General features: G+C 43.6%; 1 protein-coding gene across 1 annotated transcript in view; it reads left to right on the forward strand.

Moving 5' to 3' along the window:
• DENND3 (DENN domain containing 3) overlaps positions 1-24,684 on the forward strand; it is a 1,010,513-nt gene that overhangs the window by 586,300 nt on the left and 399,529 nt on the right. The window contains exons 13-14 of the mRNA XM_069621709.1: positions 444-965; positions 2,506-2,765. Of these exons, the coding sequence (XP_069477810.1) occupies positions 444-965; positions 2,506-2,765 (782 nt within the window). The remainder of the gene's footprint in view (positions 1-443; positions 966-2,505; positions 2,766-24,684) is intronic.

Raw genomic sequence — 24,684 nt, forward strand, 5'->3', positions numbered from 1 at the left:
ATCTGAATGATTCAAGGTCTAGTAGAATCATTTGTCTTGTCCTCCCTATGTCTTCCCTCCCTTATCTTGTGGCGCCTAGAAACACTTGTACAGGCGTGTTATAAATGCCATATCATATCATATATACAGAGGCCAAAATATTTAAGACTGATTTATCCTAATTTTACAACCCCTTGCTTTGAATTGTATTCAGACCAAATGTTTTTGATGACAGAGAAAGAAAACGAGAGAGAGACCGACCAAGAGAACGAACTTCCAACTGTATTGAATAATAGTGCTTTGGATGGACGTAAAAAGTTGAACTTCATTACCCTATCCTCTTTCGAACTAAATATGATGATCTAGTTTTCTGTTTACTTGAAGTTACCGAACTGTTTATAAATGGCTTCCTTATTTGAAAGTTCCATGTAACTGTAAGCTGCAATTGTGTTTGTATCTTTCAGCATTAAAAATACCACCTAAATTGGTGCATACATTCAGGCTACCGGAGATCCACTTTCCTTTAATGAGCCGATCGGTCCAGTCGTACTACGTGGAGTTTAGCAGTGGCCTCAGTCGAGTGATGAACAACCCATCACAGGAGAACGCTGCCCTTCTGGCGCAATACTATTATCTGCGGGGACTGATTTACGTGATGCAAGGCAAGCTACAGATGGCTCTTTCAGACTTCCAGAACTTGTATAGGACTGACATACGCATTTTCCCTCTTGAACTCGTAAGAAAGGTGCTGGAAAACATGCCTCCATCTGAACGTACCCAAGCGGAACGTAAACCTGAGCTCAAAAGACTTATATGTCAGGTCATGGAAAAAGAAAGGGAAGTGGTAAAAGCAGACGACCATGTGAAGAACTTTGAGCTACCCGAAAAGCATATGCAACGCAGTGACTTCGTGAAACGGATTCAAGAATCTGGAATTGTCAAAGATAACGACACTATAGATCGCCTCTTTGATGCATTAACAGTAGGTAAGTCAGCCCTACTGTACTGTAGTGTTTGTTCCTCACCCTCACTCCTCATAAGCTCCGGCCATTTAATTGAGCGCCACAGTTTACAAAGATGGTAATGTTAGATTATGGGCTTCATCCCCTCCCTTCTGCGAGCGCCAGCTAAGACCACACGGTGTACAGCTCTTTGTGCAAAATAAGCTAGGGGCAAGTCCTAGCAATCCAAACCTGCCAGGGGAAAGATAAATGGGGGTTATATGTGATTTTACTGGCCACAATTAGAGTGGGAAATGTCATTGCGGACACAATATTGAAACACTGATTGCTTTTTGTTTAAATTTGTGGGTGCGCCCCCCCCCCCCCCAAGACTTCTGTTTTTTTACCCTTATAATACCACCCAAACCCCATCCCGACCCATTTATACCCCTTTACCCCACTACCCTTTATTTATTTGATTGTTTGCAGTGTTTTTCGGTATTCTGGCCCACTCTGAAATTGACCACTCTGTAATGTTTTAGATATATTTGACTGGATACCAAATTGTGTCATTTGAAATCTTCTGCCAAATCACCAATAACAGTTGTCATGTATCATTAGCAGGTGGAATCATGGTTTTCTGTGCACAGTTTGTAAAAAGGAGCAGGGTGGTTTGCGATTTTTATGATAAGACTTTGCGCTGCTGTTCAATGCTAAGAAGTGTCCTATAGATGGCCATAAGGCATACACATAGATTGGATCATTCCTCTCTGCTAGCCAGAATGTACTTAAAAGGCAAAGCAAGGGAAGGCCCAGGCGCATGTATGCCTCCACATGTGGCCAAATGTCGTACAATGTGCACCAGCTAACTGTTCCCATTCATTGTTCCCCCTTCTGGACACTGGATGCGGTTTTTGGTCCCTTTCGTATTTCAGTGTAGGCCCTTGCCCGTTTGAGATTGTTTCATTGTGCTTGCCTGCAAATGAAGGCACCTAGGAATTTCTATTCGGTTATAGCCGTTGACCGTCGGATTCTCCAGTTCAGTTCTGCAAACTGATTTGCACTCCCCGTACCTGTGGTGCACGAGTCTTCTGTGCTCATAGCCAAACTGTCAAAGATGCGACTTCCAATAATTCCGGGCTCTTCATGGTTGCCCTCAGATACAGAGATATCATCCAAATTGGAGCAATCACCAACGGTTCTAGGTGCACGCAGACAATGCACACGGTTACTCACCTACCTGATCCTCCTCCAGACAAGTACTCAAAATCAGCCCCTCTGTGCATGCTCTGGTGGGAGATTCTGTGTCTGCCGAGGAGGAGGAATGCCAACAGAGAGACTGAGACCTTCATACCCACCAAGTTTTGTCAACTGTAAAACTTCACACCTTACTGTTCTCTTTATAATTAAAATGGAGTTTCTGAACCAATGCAAATATAGAGTATAATACAACATTGCAACGAAAGTAAAGTATGTCCTAAACAAATGTGCAATATTTAGCCACGTTCTTTTTACTTCTGAATAATGGCATGACAAGCAATATTATTCATTAATGTTCAAAGTTCTTTTCCCCACTCTGAATAAGGACATCAGAAGCAAATAGATCCAGAAACCTTCAAAGATTTCTACAACTACTGGAAGGAAACAGAAGCCGAAGCTCAGGATGTCAACCTACCTCCTGTTGTACTCGACCATCTGGATAAAACTGAATGTGTATACAAAATCTCATGCTCTGTTAAAACAAATTATGGAGTTGGGAAAATAGCCATGACTCAAAAACGTTTGTTCCTGCTCACCGAAGGAAGACCCGGTTATTTTGAAATATCTACATTTCGCAACATCGAGGTAATTCATCTTGTCTGAAAACGATCTACTGTAATTGTAAACTAAATGTACATTCTGTATAAATTACATTTTGAACTATCTAGTGAAGAGATATTGGCCAATTAACTTTACTAGCTAATACTAAACTTACTTATGGATGATAATTACTCTTGGCTTCATACACTTGCACCCATTCACAACTTGTTGTTAATCCAGCTCCTGCAGGAAAACTGCTCCAAACATGCTGCATTCTTCATCTATAGCTTTAAGAAATGTGCATCTTCCGAACACAAGCCACTGCCCACACATTCATCCTACACCTTTATCCAACTGGCCCAGCAACCGAACCGCCAGTTCCTGGTTTTTCACTGAACAGTTGATCCAGGCATTGTTGTGCTATTTTTGAGGCCTTCTGTTTGTATTTCAACAGAATGTGTCTTTGCTTAAGGAATGTGGGGCTGCTGCCTCACACTTTTTAAACAAATTTAAATTTAAAGAATAAAACACCATAATTAGTTTTTCGTGTTTTACTATGTTTATTTTGGGGTTTTACAGACACATCCTTTGTCCCCACACTTGGCACTTAGCGCAGAGAACTAGGTCACTCCACCTGCCTGGTTCTAGATGTGTCACGATGTTGCCTCTTTGACCCTGCTTCTTTCCACAATGCCTTGCATGGTAGGGACACTGCTTATTGGGATCTTCTGCCTACCTGATTGGTCTCCTACACCATTAGACTGTGGCAACCATGGTGAACTAGCCTGACCGGCAGGTAAAAACCTTTTGTAACAGCCTGTTTGCCACCTTGCCTTCCCCTCGACTCTGTATATCTCTATACCCTTTTAACTCCCTCATCAAAGGATTTGAAATGCAGACCCCAATCTTCCCTCTGACCATCCCTGGACCGGCCCCTTGCATCCTTAATCTCTGCGCTTTCTTTCCCGGTTCCTGCTGTGAGCATCATAGAATGCAGCCCCTGGGCTCAGCAGTGATCACCCCCTGACCGGCCCCGTCTCTCCTTTCCTCCAGCCCTCCTGTCGGGATGGGGAAGGCCATTACAGGGCTCACCTGGGAAAGATCCAGATCTGTCCCTTCTCTTCTTTAAACATTGCTCTCCTTTTCCCCTACCTCCTGTCACTTTTTAAAGTGTAGCCCATAGCACTGCTTTGTGAGTTTTCACACCCCCTTTCCAACTTTCCTGTGCTTTGAAGCGATTATATGGTTGGAATGTAGTACATTACAAAGGCCGGAAAAAAGGCCTTAAATCATTTTACTGCCAAGGCTGCATTCTGCAGTTCACTGGCTTCAAAGCAATAAATCCGGTGCATGCATCCCCGCTCAGCTGCTGACCGGCACAGTGCCTACTTCACATACATGGATCTGCCTGCGTCCTATATGCCCAAGTGCAGTCTTGTGCCTCCTGTGTGGAAACAGCAGGACAATCCCTTAGGGGTCCTCTTTAAAATAGCTTGATTGAATAAAAGAATCATGAATCGGAGACAACAGTGGATTTGATCCTCAAGTGGACCTGCTTCAGACCTAGCTAAGGAGTTTTGCAGATTGGCCTTTGTGGGGGTGGATGGCGGGTCTGGCAGTATTGGGCAGAAAGAAGGTTCCCAAAGAGGTGGGCTTTCTGAGGACAGTTCAGGTTGCTTGCAGACCTTTGGACACACAGGTACCTGCTAAGCCTACCAATGTGCATAGTTGGACCAGCACCCGCCCCTCCTTGTGTACATAATCATCATATCCTTCCAGGCAAGGTTTGTATGGGATTGAAGAGGGGCTTTAAGATCTCGTCTCTTCTTCCAAAAGGTCTTTCAAGCCCAAATCTCTGGCTCAAAATTCAGAAAAAGCAGTCTAGCACAACTCCTTTCATAAACCCACCAAGAGTTATTTAGAGTGCCTGAGGATATGTTTAAGTATAGAGTAAAGTATATAGTATATGTGTCAATTTATATGCAACATATATGCAATTCACATGAATGGATTAGGAAGAAATATTTTGAACCGTAGGTTTAATATCATTAGAACGTTCATAGTGCCTAGAAGTATTAGTCATAACAGCTAAGTTCGAACAAATGCATGCAAACAAATAGGATCTACATTGTTCATTTGGCTTTCATTTCTGATCTTGGAGATGTCGTAGGCCACAGCTAAAACTTAAAACATCTCAGAGGAATGTCAAAATCCTTGCATAAGTGTAGCAGGCAGATAGTAGACTTCAGCAAAAAACCATCTCATTGATTCAAAAGTGCACTATAGACAAAGTGGCGCAGCTGGGTCAATAAAAGGATTCTGAACATTGGAGATGTCGGGCAGGAAGGAGAAAGGATACCCTTTCTAAGGTTTTCGGCGAAATACGGCCTGGGTAAGAGGGAGCTTGGGAGATACAGGGCTTTGTAGGATCGGTTATCTGAGGAGCAAAGGATGCTGAATGCGCCAATGATCCAAAAGCCCAAGATATGTGAATTGTTTAATACGTCCCCTGTGTGGGCTCAACCTTTCTGAAGATGATGCCGGAGGAAGGCTCCTTGACACATTCCTGGAGAAAAACAGAGGCAAGCTTTGGTTGATGAGCTAGGTAGGAATATATCAGTGAACGAATCAGTGAACGAATGGGAGGGACTTTGGAAAGTGACAGTTAGGTCCAAGATGGACTCCTGTGCAAGTGAATGAGTTGGGTATGATGGATACCGATATGTGCTGGCGCTGTAGACTGGGGAGGGGCTCATTGCTGCATATGTTGTGGAGTTGCTCTAGAGTGATTGACTTTTGGAAGGATGTGCTTGATAGGTTGGATACAATCCGTGGTGTGACATTCCCAATGGTGGTCCTGCTGTCATCCAAGGGTAGATGCATGGGAGCCATCATGCTGGATTGAGAAAGCACTGCTTGTGGCAACCAAACACATTCTGAGAGTGTGGAAAACAAGGAGGAAACCACTTGTGGAGGGTTTGTTATCAGACATGCAAACTCTTTCAAACTTTGAAAAATATATGCTGTCAAAACAGAACCCGGACAAGACTTATCTGGAATTATGGGGACCCATCAATGTTATGTATGGATGAGTGTAAAATAGAGGATCTTATGATTTAATATATATGTGTTAGTCTAGTTGGAGGGTATGTATATGGAGGTGACGGTTTGTTTTGTGATTTGTCCTGTTTTGTCTGTGTGGTTTGTGTATTATATCTTATTGTCCTATAGTAGTGTGTATAGCAGAACATATAGATCTTAATTGAGTTGCTTAATATTTGATTATTTAGGTAAAATGAGTTCTGATTATTTTGAAAACTGAAATAATTTTGAAACCTGTGCAGCCAGCTTGCCTCTTGGTTCAAAAAAATTGTCCAGTCCATGTTACACACAAGCAATCATAGAGAATAAAAGATTGGAAAAAGGTATGTTTTGAGCTATGCATCAGCCTGCACACAAGTGATCAGATATTGCATATCATAATTCATAATGAGGTATGTTTTTGAATTGAGAGCACAAGTTGCCTCATGTTTTCAAAAACACTGAACACGATGAACAAGTGTCTAGTCTGAATGCGCCCCATGATTATATAAGATAAAAGACTAAAGTATGTATGTATGTATATATTACTGAGGAAATGCTGAAATAGAAAAGGAGATACTTGGCCTACAGAAGGAGGTTCTGTTCGAGAAAGCGGGAGTGCGGGTGACCGATTAAACCAGCAGACGTACAGGGGGAAATCCGAGCTCATCTATTGTTCGGTATGTCATGTTAAGCCAAATTAGAACCATTTTCAATTTCTAATTTTTGCATTAAAAAAGGCTTGAAAGGAAGACATGAAGATTATGTGTTTTCCTAAGTCTGAATCAGGGAGCCCATTTTAATTGATAGAAGCTTTAAATGTACAGAAAGCTTTGTGAGAAAGCTGATGGCATTGTCATTTTAATGAGATTCCTAGTTCTGAATCGGAGAGACTATTTTACTTGGTAGACATTTCAAAAAGAATAACAAGCAAGAAATAGTTGAATTGATATTTCTGGAGCCCATTGTAAACTGATAGCAACTTAATAAGTACAGCAAGGTTTGGGAGAAAGAGCGTTGTGCTGCTCAGATTGCTTAGTTATTAGCATTTTAATTTTAATGAGATGACCTGGGCAGGAGTATTCTGAAATAAGCGTATCCTGCCCTTGTTGGTACAATAGATTTTGAGAGAGGTTTTCATTTAAAAGCTGATAAGTTTCCAAAACTATTTTTCTGTAGAATAAACCATAGCTTTGAACTTTGCTTTTAGATTAAACAGCTAAGTTTGTGTTTTGTTTCTAGAGACCAGTAGATAAAATGTTTTTCTGAGATTATTAGAATTACAACATCATTATTTTGGAGTCAGTGCTGATATTTAGTGGGGCATCGGGTGCAAGGATGGTTATCACATGGAAGGAACAACAAAACATCGATCAATAATTTGAGTTTTGAGTATGGTTAAGTTTAGGACTGCTAGGTTAAACAAAAACTGAAATGCTTTAAATAAATATTTTTAAAAAATCAATTAATTATTCTTGAATCGTCCTTGGTCTAGTGGCTGAACTAGAAAGGTAAATGAGTATTTTGTTTGTTAGCAATGACTTTCAAAATGAAAGTGCTTATAACATAATACACTAAATAAGAAATTCATGTGCCCCATTTATTGAAAAGGGGTTGGTGTGGGGGTAAGCACATGGTAAATTAGATGCATGATTTGAGAAGGGAGTGAATAGAGAAAATGATCCCTGGTTTAATCTCTTTTTCAACTGGATTAGTAGAATTTCGTGTTTAACCCTTGAAGACCTTTTCTAAAACTGAAGCTTTCAGAGAAGTCAGATGGATTAAAAGTCATACTGAGAAGCCCCTAGTAAATAAGTATTTTTGTAGTCTTCAAAATGTATTGAGTCCTTCTCTTCGGGGGCAAGAAGTCATAAAATACATGTCACTAGGACCTTGTACTCCTTTGACCCGGTCATGAAAAGAAAATCAAACCTCCTACAAAAACGAATCTTTGTTTTAACTTAGAAATAACAATGTTTAAGGGAAACAAACAAGCTATCCTCTCCAAGTTACCCTTTTTTGGCCAGCAGATCACATCTATCAAAAGGACCATCTCTGGCTCAGATTGGGTGCTTGTGTGATCTCAGAGCCCAAGACTGCTGCCTCTTTCTCGATCTTCTTGATAATATCTGTTGGATTTTAAAGAACTTCTTAAAAACATTAGAACATCCATTACAGCACATTAGAGCATTCACGGAGCAAGTAGACCCCTGCCACTCATAAATGCCATGCAGTAAATTATGTGAGCCGACATTGATGATCTTACCTTCCAAACCAACTGAGCAGCAGAACGAAAAGTTGACTGCGACTGTCTGAGCAATATAGGAGCAGTCTCTTCCCTTGAGTGCGAGGCATGGAAGCAGGACGGGCTGGGACAGCAGCTTTGCAGTAGAACAGAAGTGGAGCTGGGGAGAGATGAGCAACAGTCAGTATCTGGGCTTGCTCAGACTCCTCCCACCACCCAGGCAGGTGCTCAGGTCTCCCGCAGACCCCACGGCTTGCCACAGGTAGACAGCCAGTAACCACACCAGTCAAGAAGCACTAGGGATGATGAACAGGAACTGGTGTGTGATGAGATGAACTTTGCTGAAGGCAGCACGGCCGGACAAAGCTCTTTGCTGGAATGAGCGTAGGCCAGTTATACAATACGATTATGAATGCCATTGAGGGGCAAAGGGTGTGGGTAGGCTAGCCATATTTTGTAGCCAACTCTATACACATGCATTTTTCAGTGCAGAACCTATACTCCTTGTGTCTGGAGTGCCTGGGCCCTGATCATCTGTGGGACTCATGCACTGCCAGTGGGGCACCAGGCGCTAAGGAATCGGTTGGTGCCCTAAGATTTTTGGTGCTTTTTGGCGCTTCCCTTCCACAACAATCAGACATGTGTCAAGCAAGAGATTACAATTTTTCTTCTGAAACCCAGTGCTGGGATTCCATCTCTGGGGTTTCTACACCAGGGTGGGCTGATGCAAGGCATTCATCCACTACCATGGGGATCTCCTACTGGCGCTTGCACCAAGGGTTGGAAGAGATCTCATACCGGGGGTCTCTGACCAGCACTCCAGTTGAAGGTTCCTCTGGGCTTCTTTCATGGACTCGCTCTGAGACAGGTTGCCTATCATTGTAGCCATCTCTGCGGTCCATAACGCACCGACTAGGCTTCGGCATGATATCTCAGCTTTGCCTTCAGACTGGGACGCACAAGATGGCAGCGCGATCTGAGGCAAAAATGGGCACCATGTTGACATATAACGACTCCTTTTCGGCTACGTCTTCGACACAAGACTTGGTTGAGTCTCTTTAGGAATCTTTTGTGGAGGAGTTGCCAAGACAAATTATGCACTTTGTTATGCATGCAATGTCCAGGGGCTCATTCATGCCTATAGTCAAGTGGTATCCTACGATGACAGCGTCTTGTTCCATTCAATACCCTTTTTCTTCAGCCATGTGCTATGCTGATTATTTGGGCAGTCACTGTAGGCAACCATACTGGTATCTGAGTCAACTGAGTCTCCATCTCCCACAGCGTCCTGGAATCTGATGTCGGCGGCCCATTCTCAGTCACAGGTGACTTGTGAAGATCCAATTATTCGATAATTTCCAGAAGTTGATGTATACACGAGTCATGACTTCTTATCTAAAGGGCTTGATTAAGAATCTGCTGATGGCCCCACATCCCCCAACTCCTACAATGCCAGCTCTTTAGGCTCCTATGCCACCAACGCCATCCAACCACGGACCCCCCTTCTTCATTATCACCCAGCCTGCCAACTCCTACGTTGCCGGCCCCAAGCCTGGTTGCAGCAACTGAACTGTGTTGTGAAGTGCTTTCCTGGAAGCATGCATGTACGCTTATCTGGAATGGGGGAGGTCAGGGAGAATGTTGGAAGGTGAGAATGTTGATGTATGAGTGAGGGAATGTTAGTGTGCTGGTGTTTTAACCCAGGGAGTTGGAAGATGAAAGCCTGGGTAGTGGAAGCCTGTGCTTCCCTCTCATGTAACTTAAGAGTAACGGGAATAAAGGATCTTACTAGTATTTTACCTGAAGTGGCTGCGGACCTTACATTATAACAAACCACTGACTGAAAATACCAACCCTATGCTGGTGTCGGGTGTGTCTCTAGTTGAGGACACTCTTCCAGATGACACAGAGGAGGAGCTTCCATTCCTCCGCCACATCTTCCATGAGAGGATTAAAGGAATGGCGGGGTCTGATGCCAGTGAACCTGCCTAGTGAGCCAAGGGTCTTGTGAGTAGTGTTGGGCCTTGGAGTTTCTGACTGCACAGGCATGCCCATGCCAAAGGATTACCTAGCCAACGCTTAGGTTTGGGCCAAGCCGCCTTCAGCAACGCTGTTAAATAATAACCTGGAATTTGCATGCAGGCAATTGGGCTCAGGTGCGATCAATCTAATGGTTCATCCACCTCCCTTATCTTCTGTTGTAAAAGTGGCATCCTTTTTCACCAGGGATCAGCCCCTTCAGTTAACCTTGTCCTCGTGCACCTCATTTTCTTTCCCTTTGGGGAAGGAAGAGAAGATGCGGGATGCCCTGGGTAAAAAGGTATATGCAAACACTTTGCTACATCTAAGGAAGGCGTAAGCCAATGTATTACTAGCAGCAGCCAATTGAGCCCTTTGAAAGGAGCTTGCTAATTTTCACAGCGATATGCAAACAGATAAGCAAGCGTTCTTTCAAACTGGTTTTGCAGATGGCAAGTCCATAGCACAAGACGTTTAGAAGAATCTGTTCACCACATTGACCCGCAGCACGTGGTATGTGTATTGCCACAGACATGCAAAGGCTTGCGTGAACATGCGTGGATAGCCTCTTCTTATTTTGTGCACAGTGTTTAGGACAAGATCCAGTATTTACCCTTTGGCGGGGCTGAGCTCCCCCATCCATTATGCGAGAAATCAAAGGGTGTCTCACTTACTAGTCCCCTGGGATCTCTCTCTGAGGTGACTAGGGCACGGCCATCACTGTTGGATCCAGACCCAATGCAGGAGGATCACCTGGTTGGGGGATCTTCGGGGAGTGGGGGTGAGGAAGCCGATGGTGAGACACAGTATCCCCCCTTTCCCGTACCCATACCCTAACCTATTTTATAGGATTCTCCAACGTCCCAACTCCCCCCTTCTACACAAACACTGGGTCCCATTAATCCGTTCAGGCAAAGTCAGGAACTTGACCTTAATCACATACATCTGATACCCATTAGTTCCCCTCCCCCACACGGATAAAAGGCAGAACATAGAGACACACTCGGAGCAAGGTGAGACACGAGAAGGGACAAATCATCCGGGGCAAAGGCGAACCCACTGGAACAGGATGACCGAGCGAGGGACCAGAGTGAAGGGTAGGTGTGAGAAACCAGAAGTTGTCTCACCCACTAGTCCCTGTGGATCTCTCGCTCTCTCTCTCTCTCTCTCTCTCTCAGGTGGCCAGGGTATAGCCATCGCCTTTGGATCCAGAATCTGGGGCTGGGCCTGTGCGGGAGGATCACCTAAGTGAAAGGTCTTGTGGGAGTGGGACACCGGTAGGCATGACGCAATGTCCCTCCCCCTGTAACACCTTTACCCCATCCTACCATGTAGGATACATGGGAACTTTACACCCTCTGCCCCCCCCCTTTCCCTTCACAAACACTTGCACATGGACAGCCCGCTCTGGGAGAAAATAGACACACACCCGAGCAGTGTACCTGACATGTCCCGCTACCATGGTCAGGCGAAGTCAGGGAATTACTGACAATCGCTCCCACCTGACTTCTATTAAACTTCCCCACACTGATAAAAGGCGGAGCACCAGAGCACACTCTGAGCGAGGCAGAGCACACAAAGGGACAACAGTTCCAAGTCGGCAGCTGACAGCACACCAAGAAGGGTTCGCAAGGAAGGAAATACCTTGGCCTTTTTGGCAAGAAACCGTTACTTTCTAGAAACATTGGAGTCAGAAAGCATATGGCCAGTAAACGAGGCTGAAGAATCCTGCATTGTGTCGGAGATACCAGAGGCCATCCCGCATAACTGATCAAAGGCGGGGAGGAGCTGCAGCCGCCACGGTATCGTCCTTGGCTTCAAGAACAAAGAAGCGCCAGAAAGATCAACACAGCCGGTGAGTTGGGGAGACCGATACAAGCCTGGTCTGTATTGAAGTCAGGGTTGCAATTAGCAACATTTTATAACGAGCGCTGGAACCAACATTTTTTAACGCATGTGATGAAAGACGCGAGTAAAGCTAAACGACTGATGAATGTTTAAACTTGAAAAGGAAAGATACGATACCGTTGATAGTGGTCCAGCACTGTGAATGTGCTCAATCGAAGGTATCCCACCAAGAAGTGGTCGAAATGAAAGTAGAAGATTGATCAGAACATTGTACAAAGTGAATTGAAGTGGTCCTGCAATGGTTTAAATAAAAACCCATTGCACATTCGAAAGTCTTCTATTTTGATATCAAGAGGAAACCGTTGAAAGTGAGACTGCAAGGTCTGAGCCCGAATGAGGGAGACCAAATGTGAATATTGTGGAAAGCGATCCGAGCCTGAACAAGGGAGATCCATGATTCGAGCCCAAACCTGGGAGATCCACGGTCCGAGCCCAAAAGAGGGAGAGCAAGTGTAAACGTTGTGGTAAAAACTCAGGTCCAAGCATGAAGCAGGGAGACCCATGATGAATACTGAAAGCAATAACTTGTGCATGTGAAGATCCTGATAAGAGTGGAACCTTGATTTTTGCTTGTTACGACAGGCCCTATGCGGTAAGAGACTGTTCTTGGAAAACAGGCTTTGGCAAAAGGTCTTGATACCTTTTGCTTTGAACTGTATCCTCATGGCAGAGAAGCCAGAGTGTGTGCGAAGCTCGAGTGTGCCACCTTGCCCCGTGCTGAAAACGTGGGGAAGGGGAGCCAACTGATCAACCAGTCTGATGTATTGATTCTTGGACACTTTTATTTTTGCATACACAATTGTCCCACACCCTTAGAAGTAAGGATTGGTAATAGGTTTATTAGTATAGGCCTTTTTATTTTAACAGAGACTGGACTAGGACTGCCTTATTATTATTTGATGATCATAGCTTGCTCCCATCCTTGGATTTAGGTTAAATAAGGCATTCAACCAACCTATTGAAGTTCAATAAACACCCTTGAACTGTAATCACTTGTGTCTGTCTTCACTGTTTGATACCATGCCTTCCTTACATAGGGAAACCCTGAAGTTCCCTGCAGGATGTCCTTGATGCCAGTTGAAGGGAGACATTCTATTATTTTATGAAGTAACTGTCATTTCGGAACGTTGTGACTTGGGGAAGGGAGTCAACTCGTCAGGTAATTTGAGACTGAAAACCAGGAGAAGGAAGGCATTCTGCTGGCCCACCAAGTACTGTGGAACCTGTGTGGAACTTTGAAAATATTCCAGGAGAAGGGAAGCATTTTCCTGGGATCCACACACTACTTTGTTATTTATTAATTTATAGTGCAAGGGCCAGAAGTCTTTTATTTTTTTTCCATTTTTTTTTCGAGGGACAGTGGACACTTTTACTTTAACAGACATCCTGACAGTCACCTTAAATCTTTAGTTGAGGCAGGGAAACCCCTCTTAGAAATAGGGAAAGGGAGGTTTTCTCTTGCTTTACTTTTACTAATAAATGTCTAAATGTCCATATATGCCACCTTTGTGCCAGAGGCCGCCTTCTGCACCCTTACACACCACTCAACCAGTTTTAAGGCAAATTCAAGGTGACGACACCTACTCAAATCTGTTCTGCCCCCCGGCAAGGTGACCAGTGATTTGTGCAATGGAACTTCATGTTCTAATTTGGCACCCGGACAGGCAGTTACTGTCAGTCTGAATGGGAGAGTGCTTCCAATACAAGCGATTACCATTTGAACTAAATGCAGTCTCCAGAGTATTCACGAAATAGATGGTGGCAGTCAAACACTTCTTCTTTGGGTCGGTTTTCCTATATACCAGTACCTGGATGACTGGAACATAAGACCCGCGTCATAGGACAAGGTGAGGGAGGATCTTTTGTTTCAGTTTTTTTCTATAAATCAGGAGAAATCCCATTTTCAGATGATAAAGAACTTTTTCTTCCTTGTCCTACAGTAGGATTCCATAGAAGGGTGACAATGGACCATGGACAAACAGACAATCTGCAGATTCTTGTTGAGAAAGAGGTTTGATGTGGTGCTTTCACCGCCTCCTACAGCTCATGGTGATCAGTGCTATCCAGTTCCATATGCTCATCTTTGGATGAGAATTCAATTACACTGGGCAGATCTCTGGAACCAGGCATTGGTACCCCACCACCCCCACCCAGTCAGCAGTCATTTAAATCCTGAAATTTTACATTGGCTCTACAGTGGTGCTCACAGAAAGTTTATTTGCAGAACCATACAACAAGGCTGCCGTGCCCACGGTCTCATTCTCTGATGGGGTGCTGGGTGACTTTAAATAACCTGTCAACCCACAGCCTTTGGTGCACAAGGAGCAACAGGAACATATCAGTATCCTGAAGCTCAGAGTTGTTTTTATGGAGTTTCTTCCATCTCTAAAGTGGGAAACGGTTCTAATTCGAACCGACAGCACGGCCTGCATGGATTATTTAAACAAGCAGGCATGCACAAAATATCGCACTCTCTGCTTTGGAACCTTACACTATGTTCTACAATGATAAGGTGGTTCTAGTCACCCATCCTAAATTCTTACTGAAAGTGGTATAATCTTTCAACATTAAGCAGGATATCATGCTTCCGGTATTCTTCCCAAACCTGCTGTTTCAGACAGAGCATGTCTTGCAATGTCTTGATGTTAGAAAAGCACTAGAATTCTATTTGGACAGAAATAGCTTGTTCATTGAGTCACACAACCTCTTCATCACATATGATGGAACCCAAATGGGCACACTCGGGTCAAAAGCGACAATTGTACGCTGGATTGTATGGTGTATAGCGGAGTCCTATTCTGTACAGAATAAGACCACCCCAAAGGTTCTTCATGCCCATACGGTTCTTGCAAAGTACACAGTAGTTGTTTTCAAGAGGTACGTCCCTTGGGAGGAGATTGCCAAGGTGGCTACTTGGTCATCACCTTTGCTTTTTGCAAACACCATGTACGTACACAAGTAGCAATGTGGATGCAAGGTTTGGAGACTCGGTTCTCCAAAGCGTATTTGATTAGTGTTACACCTCCCACCCCGAAGGGAAAATGCTTGGTAATCTCCCATAAAGTATGGACAAAAGGGGATGAGAGGAAGTAGTAAGGAAAAGGTACTCACTTTAGTGACTACTATACTCCTAGCCCATAGTCCCCTTTTCTCAATGGGCCCCTCCCTCCAGCCCTCTTAAAAAGTTTCCACATTATGTGATGAACTGAGGCGGCCGAGCATAGCTGGTGAGCTGAATTAGCATGTGACGGGTCATGCCCCACGTGTGTGCAGACTCTGCCCCACTTATACATTTGGAGGGCATTTTTTTGGTTTACTGTCCCGTCCCCATGGTATGGACACCCATAAAGTATGGATGAAAGGGAACTATGGACTGTGAGTACTGTAGCCACTATAGTGAGTACCTTTTACTTAATGTGTATTTAGTTATGAATTGTACTTCTCAGTGCACATTGTTGTTTTTTAGATGAACTTATATTTCTGTAGCAGCTGATCTTGTTATATCAGATGTGCAGGCTACAGTGACACTTTCACATTAATAAAAACAAATTGGACATGCCAGGATGTAATTTGTATGTGTTCCTCATTGCGATTATTTCAGAATTAAATATAAACATGTACTCAAATATCCGAATTTCATTTAACCACGTTCCAGCCTCTCTAAACGAAGGCATCTGCCATGGGGTATTCAAACATCCTTTCCTTGTATACATTGCATAGCATATCCCAAGTAGTAATCATAAAATAGTGCTGAGTTTGTAAGTGTAGAGTGATATGTGATCAATGCTATTATTTGTATATGATCTATACAAAATAAAATTATGATCTATATTTGGGTGCCCCATTTGTAAATGTGCTATCAAGCTATCCTAGCAGGATATTATGCAAGTGGGTGCTGAGTGTCTCGTGTGCTCGGACCCTATCCTCACCTATTGACAGCAATTGCTGTGAGCCTTTCCTGCCTTTGCATAATTGTTGCAGTTTTCTACATGCTTCCTACAGTGCAGGGTTCATTTGCTCTTGTCTGGAGGCAAACGAGCATTCTACACTCTACTAAGTGTGTCTGACCTCTCTGGGGACCAGCTTGAGACCCAGCATTCAGAAACCCAACCCAAGCGCGTCAGCGCACACGTCGAGTGGGTGCTGAGTGTCTGTTGGACTGGGGGAGAGGCGCACTAATTCATCCGTCTCCCTCGGTTCTCCATGCGTTCATTAACGTAAGCCAATTTAGTGCTTTCCTATTGTTTGCAAGTACTGCTAAATGACGCAAAAGGACTCTGCAGAGTGCAGGTATTCAGCACAAATGCCCCAATTTGCGAAGTAATACTTATTGCACCACAACACGCCATACTGTGTATACTCTATTCTATTGTGTATACTTATTCAGTAGTGCATAATTTACCCCTCTACTGCTTGTTCCTTGTACACAGTGCACACCTACTTTCTGTATATATCTATTACTGTTTTGTTCAATGATGATGATGATGTACACAGCATTGTAACCGAAGCTGTACTACAACTTTGCATAGTAATGTAACCTAAGCTTGACCCTCTTGATGCCTCTGCGCCCTGATACCTCTGGGTCTGGTGCGCATAAGTAATAATAAACAAACAAACAATACTAATTATGCCCTGGCGAAAAACTCTAAACATACTTTACCATCAAATACCCAAATTACTGCATTCTTCGGTGCTAAAGATGGTGATTCGCCTTCACACTCCTCAATAACACTAGAAGAGGAGAATGAAAAGTTCTTGCCAGAGACAATAGATGACAATAATTCACTGCTAAACTTGGTAACTCATTTGAAAAGGGCCTCTTTGGGGATTGAGAAATGTTTGCCTGAAACAAGAAATCTGGAAGACATCGTGGTTATAAATCTGTCATAAGCACTGGATATGATAGACTTTGCCTTACATTCCGACTCCTCAAATATAACGGAGTCTGGTGCTGAAAGTGAATCAGATATTTCTATTAAGACAACTGAAGTAAAACAAACTGGGCCCTTGTAGAATTTGCATCGCCCCTGATGGTGGCGATGCTGAAAACACATTCAGAGATGCTATTGAAGGTAGGATACACTTTAATAGCATGCCGTAAAATCACTGGGCATAAGCAAGAAATTGACAAACAAACATCAGTAATGAGACCATCTACCCTTACCCAAATGACAGAGAGAGCTGCATTAAGAGCATTACAAAGCCAGAGCACACAGTTACGAGAAAAGTCATCAGATATGTAGCTCTGTATGGCATTGTGCTTGCATAATGGAACAAATTGACAAGGGAAAAACACTTTGGCTGTCGTGAGTGTCATGGAACTCAGGAGGGCATCGCTCTTTCTTGGTACACCCCAAAGGTCAGGCCCTATTGAAAGACACTGATGTATTCCTACTGCAAGATACCTGGTGTAACAAGCCCTTCTTAATAGACAGCTATCAAATTCTGTTTAACAATGCCACCCAGGTTGAGAAGGGAATGGGGAGCAGAGGCCTTGCGATAAGCGTGAAGACGCACTTAAAATTGTCCCCATTTTCACACGTAATGAATTCTTCTTACGTACTAATGGGAATACTACAGACCTCCACTCTCCTAACAGAGGAAACATTCATTATTAATACCTATGATCCGCCGGGGGTTGCTCCGACTACATCGATACCGGACATACTAATAAGCGCCATATCACATTGGACCGAGAGATCGCCCTGCCGGTCATGTTTTATTGGCCGGAGACTTTCACAGGCGATCATTACATTTGCCTGAAGCCATAATGGTGGGGAGAAACAGTTCCTGGTATTAACTTATCAACTTCTATGATCTTGAATTTCTTAAAATCACACCAAGTAGAGATATCAGACCTCAATATACATAGTCCAATGGCATTGTAACATCACCTATTATGTTATAGGAGATGTGGAAATGAGCATGATACGCAGTTCAATCACAGTTGTGCATAATAGTGTCAGCGATAACTAAACTAAAACCTATGCCAAAGTTAATTGAGAAATGCACCAAGATAACGATGTACTTTGCCGGTGATAGAATCCTAGGGTACAGCAGGGATATTAAGGAGGTGAATGGGACCTTAAATCATAATTTTTATGAAATACATTGAGGTAATTAGACTGGGATTTGAGGAAAATAATTAAAAGCCTAATTCCATCTCTTATATAACCTAAGCAAGGTTGAGTAAAAATGTCCACACTAACTGTCACAAATCCTTTGATGGAGTTATTTATGAAAGAAAGAAACAATATCGTAAGGATAGGGCGGCAGTAAAAAGGAACATCAAGTTACTTCATCTACTAAACAGAAAATGTTGATTAATATAGTAACAAAACATAGATACTGGCAAACAATGCATAAGTCATTGTGACGTTATGGAGCATGCCTCACAGACTCTCCTTCATAGTGATCGTGAGCCGAGGATAAACCAGGAAATCTTTCCTGTAGGGACTTTCTTCTAATGCCTTTGTGTTGTGCTTGGTTGCCTAGGAGACGGAAGATCGAGAGGACGAGAGGGAGAGTGACGGTTGCAGCTGGGCTTCTTAGAAGCAGCCGCAGCAGCGTTGTGAGCCATTAGGTATGGAAGCGGTATTCCGATGAAGAGACTGGGTATCAAAAATATGTTCGAGTGAGTGACTCCGTGATGAAAGGGCCACGATAATCTGCTGGGCCGTGTTTTCCCACTGGAAGAGGGGAAAGGAATATCAGGCAGACGTTACGGCAGACGTAGCCGCTCGGCTGCCATTCCTGCATATCAAAGGGAGAAAAGTGTCTTCAATATAACGCGTGGATGTACACGTATGAAAACAACGGAAACGTTCCCATCCACTAATGAAAAGACAGTCCGTTACAAGGTATGTGCATTGCTTCCTCCGTGATAGTGAGAGAGTAAAAGAGTTCACCCGAAAGGGAAGGGAAGCCTGACTGAAGCGAGTGAAACTGACGCTGATGCCTCCCCATGTGAAAGCGATAGTTATCGTTTGATCTTGGTTAAAATTGACGCGGATGCATTTCAAGCTAAGGGAATTCATCGGAGAAAGATGTACAGAGTCCTTTTGAAGTTGACGCCGTTGCGTCCATAAATAAGGAAAGTCGAGTGTGTTTAAACGACCGTTGCCGTCCTTTAATAGTTAAAGTGAAAGCGCTGCTGTGCTAAAGAAGTACGTGTAGTTTTGGGCACGGCAAGCAACAGTGATTTATGAAAAGGAACTTCCGTTCAGAAACTGCACATTACATAAAAGAACGCTTAAACCGAAAACAAAGCTTCAGGAAAAGAATTCAATGAACATTTAAAATAGGTTACCCCGAATGGTCTATGAAGCAAAGAACATTAGGATACCAGAAATAAAGATCCTAGAAGATGAAATAAACACAAAGACTGTACAAACAAAGAAGAAAGAGAAAAGAACAACTAGAGAAAGGGATGTTAAAACAATAACATTGCTTCTCAAACGCTATCCTGAAGGGAGAAAAGAAGACTTACCTGAACTTACCCTTAATCAGCCTGTAACAGAGAGGAGTTCACAGGAAAAGAAGAAGACATATCCTTTTACAGTAAACCTAGAAAAGAAATATAGAAGTTAATAAAAGAAGTGGGTTCTCTTGTGATTCATACAACTACTTATTGGCTCAGACTCATTTCTTATATGTTATTTTAAATTGACAACTATCACATTTGGTGTCAGAAGTGGGATCTATAGAGAACGCCATGGAGGACCTTATCAAGACCCTAAGTGAGGGACAACAACTACTACAACAGGTCTTGCAATTGCAGACCCAACAGGCCCAAGCAGACAGACTGGCGTTTCAACAAGCCTTACAAATGCAACAGGCCCAACTACTAGAAGTTACGAATACCAGGAACAACACCTACATCTGTGTTGCAAAAATATTTGGCAGGGGAAGATCCTGCACATTTTTTTGTAAATTTCGAAAGGGTAGCCCGAAACGCACCGTGGCCAGCCGAGAGATGGTGCCATTACATTGCACCATTGATGACCGGTGAAATGCAGTCAGTTTATCAAGCCGCCAACCCAACGGGAGACACCACATATGGAGATATGAAAAAAGTGGTGCTGGAGAGAATGGGGCACGATGAGGAAACGTATTGTATCAAGTTCAGAGAAGTCAAGTTGGGTGGAGAGGAAAATCCGAGACAATTGTTCTACAGGGTTAAAGAACTGGCAGAGAAGTGGCTACAGCCTACTATGGCCTCTCCAAATGAAATAATAGAAAAGGTGATCTTAGAGCAGTTCATTGAGGCTCTTCCCGGACCTGTTCAGAGATGGGTCAAACAACATCATAGACTATCTCTACCGGAGGCAGTAGATGTGGCATTGGCTTATCAGAAAGCTGGACAGGCCCGGATGATCTCATGTTCCGCAGGCTATAAGTCACATACACCAGTGAATAAAGCTATGCCACAATCAAGATGGCCTCATTCCATGCTGAGGAAAACCTGAAGGGGAAGTCCTACGCTCCAGACCTAACAGTGAGGGCCCTATCAATTATCGTCCTTCTACTTCAATAGTTCGAGGTCCGCAATGTTTTGATTGCGGTGACTGGGGCCATCTGGCCAGGTTTTGCCCAAAGAAGCCAAAAACGGAGCCGATTGATGTGGGGGTCTTCAACTCCGTGAAAGAAAGTGAATATTCCGAACAAGTGCCTGGAAGGCAGACCCAGTACCTGTATACTTGCGACGCCGAGGCGGATGGAAAACCTACAACTGCCCTGATCGATTCCGGGAGCCTGCAGACCGTGGTGACATCCGAGTTGGTAGGTGAAGCTCATCATTCCTCCGGGGAAATTCCGGTTCGATGTGTACATGGGGATGTAAAGGCTTACCCATCAAAGAACATCCAGATTAAGTTGGGCGGGGAGACCTTGGGTGTGAAAGCAGCTGTACTTCCCAGTTTACGAAAATGTATTAATTGGGTCCGATATACCTGAGTTTCCTAAATTAATACATGAAATTGAGAAGAGCTGGTGGGAAATGGCACCTTTCTGTCAAGAAGAAATCTCCACACCATCTTGTAAACCACTTAAGAGTAAAAAATTAAAAAGACTTCAAAAAAAGGAGTGGAAAAGCAAGAATGTGCTACCGATAGCAGTTGACTGGAGGCTAGAAGAGGATGGCAATAGTTTTAGGATCGCTCAAGATCTAGATCCGATACTTCAGTATGCCTGAGGACGAGCTTTAGAAGATCCTACGGGTCAAGGTCCACATTTCATAAAAGAGAAGGGGTTGTTGTACCGAATGAGTAAGTCCCGGAATGGAGATGAATTGAAGCAACTTTTAGTTCCACAGAAATATTATCAAACAGTCCTAGAAGTAGCTCACATGCAAGTTGGAGAGGGGCATCTCGGAACGGAAAAAACTACTAAGAAAATTTTGGACGGATTCTAATGGCCAGGGATTTACCAACAAGTGGTTAGATTTTGTCAATCCTGTGAAGATTGTCAGAATAAGAATAGAGCCAATATAAAGAAGGTCCCGTTGCAACCTATGCCCCTTGTTCTAGAACCTTTCAGCCGAATTGGGCTCGATATTGTCGGTCCTATAGATCCCACGAGAAGAGGTCATAAATAAATCCTCGTTTTGGTAGACTATGCTACTCGTTACCCAGAAGCCTTCCCCTTAAAAGCCACTAATATACAACAGATATGTGACGTGTTGATTCCCTTTATTGGTGGAGTGGGGATTCCAAGGGAAATTGTTACGGACCGGGGAACAAACTTTATGTCCATTTTCTTGAAGCAAGTCTGCGATACCCTGAAGATCGAACATTTGAAGACAGCGGTATACCATCCACATACTAATGGGTTAGTAGAACGCTACAATCAAACTATCAAGCAGATGCTAAGGAAAACAACCTCGCCAGAAAACAGGGACTGAGACAGGGTGTTGCTGTGGATATTAATGACCCTAAGAAACACTCCACAATCATCCACAGGTTTCTCCCCTTTCGAATTACTGTTCGGGAGACAAGTAAGAACTTTGTTGGACGTTTTGAAAGAGAATTGGGAGGAGCAACCATGTCGGGAGCTTACCCTAACAGAATATGCCTCTCAGCTACAGGAACGGATAGAAAAGCTACGGGTTATAGCTAGAGACAACCTTCTTCAAGCTCAGTTGAACCAAGAAAAGTATTACAACCAAAAGGCTCAATTACGTACCTTTTTAAAAAAAGCAGATCAGGTACTAGTCTTAATGCCCACCTCGGATAATAAGATGTTGGCCAGCTGCAAGGGACTTTTTGAAATTCAGGAAGTCCTGGGGCCTTTAACGTATAAAGTAAAGCAGCCACGTAGTAGACTAACATGTCAGACTTATCATGTAAATTTGCTTAAAAAGTGGATACCACCAATACAAAACATTGCTATGATCACTAACGATGTACCGTTAGAAGGAAACTTTTCCCAAGTCAAGGAGAAAATAGGTGTGGAAGGTTTAAATATCAACACTGAGTTAACGACGCTACAGAAATCTGAATGTCTCACCCCTTACAAGAGTTTGCTGAGGTATTCTCTTCGCTTCCAGGAAGAACTAAACTAACTTGCCATCGCATAGATACTAAACCTGGGTCTATAGTAAGGCTCAGACCTTACCGAATACCTGAGTCGAAGATAAAAGCCATCAACCAGGAAGTACAGGAAATGTTGGATTTGGGACTCATCGAACCGTCATTTAGTGACTGGAGTTCCCCGGTATTCTTAGTTCTGAAGCCAGATGGCAGTGTGAGATTCTGCATGGACTTCCGGAAGTTGAATGAAATTTCTAAATTTGTTGCTTACCCTATGCCGCGTATAGAGGATCTCTTGAACAATCTAGGGAAGGCTAAGTTCCTGACCACCATTGACTTAACCAAGGGCTATTGGCAGGTACCGTTATCACCAGCCGATGTGGAGAAAACGGCCTTTGCTACTCCTACCGGACTATACCAGTTTACGATGTTGCCCTTTGGCTTACACGGGGCCCCTGCAACATTTCAAAGGTTGATGAATCACTTGATAAAAGGCCATGAAAGTCATGTTGGGGCATATCTCGATGACCTCATTATCTATAGTCACACCTGGCAAGAACATCTGGTTCATCTAAGAAAGGTGCTCGCAACTCTGAAAGGGGCTGGATTACACATAAACCCTAAGAACACCCATGTAGCTGATTTTCATACAAAATATTTGGGGTATTATGTGGGGCAGGGAATGATTAAACCCCAAGAGGAGAAAGTGAAGGCTATCAAGGAATTGGAGTTCCCGGAGACTCCAAAGCAGGTACGCGCATTTCTTGGATTTGTGGGGTATTACAGAAGGTTTATCCCACATTTTTCTACTTTAGCTACTCCCCTAACAGACCTACTGAAGAAGCCCACTTTACATAAGAAAGAATGGCAAACTACTGAAGCTATGAAAGCCTTTACTGCTTTAAAAGAGGCTCTGACCAGAAAAGCTATGTTACATTGCCCCGACTTTAGGTTTATTTCTACTTCAGACTGATGCTTCAGGAACGGGACTTGGGGCAGTTCGTCTCCAGACCCAAGGGAACGGTGAAAGGCCAATACTATTCATCATTCGAAAGTTGTTACCTCACAAATTAAATTACCCGACCATAGAAAAAGAATGTTTGGCCGTCAAGTGGGCCATTGATGCTCTTGGGTATTACCTGCTTGGGTGTGAATTTACCCTAATAATGGATCATGCTCCCCTAGTCTGGTTAGCCCTTAACAAAGACTCAAACCAAAGAATACTTAGGTGGTTTCTTTCTCTCCAGCCCTTCTCCTTTAAAACTATCCATAAACCTGAGAAGCTGCTGTCACAAGCTGACTATTTGTCCAGAGCACAAACCCTTCCCGAACGTAATGGTTTAGTAGATGGGGTGTGTGACGTTGTGGAGCATGCCTCACAGACTCTCCTTCATAGTGATCGTGAGCCGAGGATAAACCAGGAAGTCTTTCCTGTAGTGACTTTCTTCTAATGCCTTTGTGTTGTGCTTGGTTGTCTATGAGACGGGGGCTCGAGAGGACGAGAGGGAGAGTGACGGTTGCAGCTGGGCTTATTAGAAGCAGCCGGAGCAGCGTTGTGAGCCGTTAGGTATGGAAGCGGTATTCCGATGAAGAGATTGTCTATCAAAAATATGTTCGAGTGAGTGACTCCATGGTGAAAGGGCCAGGATAATCTGCCGGGCCGTGTTTTCCCGCTGGAAGAGGCGAGAGGAATACCAGGCAGATGTTAAGGCAGACGTAGCCGCTCGGCTGCCATTCCTGCATATCGAAGGGAGAAAAGTGTCTTCAATATAACGTGTGGATTTACGCGTATGAAAACAACGGAAACATTCCCATCCACTAATGAAAAGACAGTCCGTTACAAGGTATGTGCGTCACTTCCTCCGTGATAGTGAGAGAGTAAAAGAGTTCACCCGAAAGGGAAGGGAAGCCTGACTGAAGCGAGTGAAACTGACGCTGTTGCCTCCCCATGTGAAAACGATCGTTATCGTTTGATCTTGGTTAAAATTGACGCGGATGCGTTTCAAGCTAAGGGAATTCATCGGAGAAAGATGTACAGAGTCCTTTTGAAGTTGACGCCGTTGCGTCCATAAATAAGGAAAGTCGAGTGTGTTTAAACGACCGTTGTCGTTCTTTAATAGTTAAAGTGAAAGCGCCGCTGTGCTAAAGAAGTACGTGTAGTTTTGGGCACGGCAAGCAACAG

The sequence above is a fragment of the Ambystoma mexicanum genome, chromosome 5q, assembly GCF_040938575.1.
Source record: "Ambystoma mexicanum isolate Mex_15411 chromosome 5q, UKY_AmexF1_1, whole genome shotgun sequence".
In the NCBI taxonomy this organism is placed as follows: Eukaryota; Metazoa; Chordata; class Amphibia; order Caudata; family Ambystomatidae; genus Ambystoma; species Ambystoma mexicanum.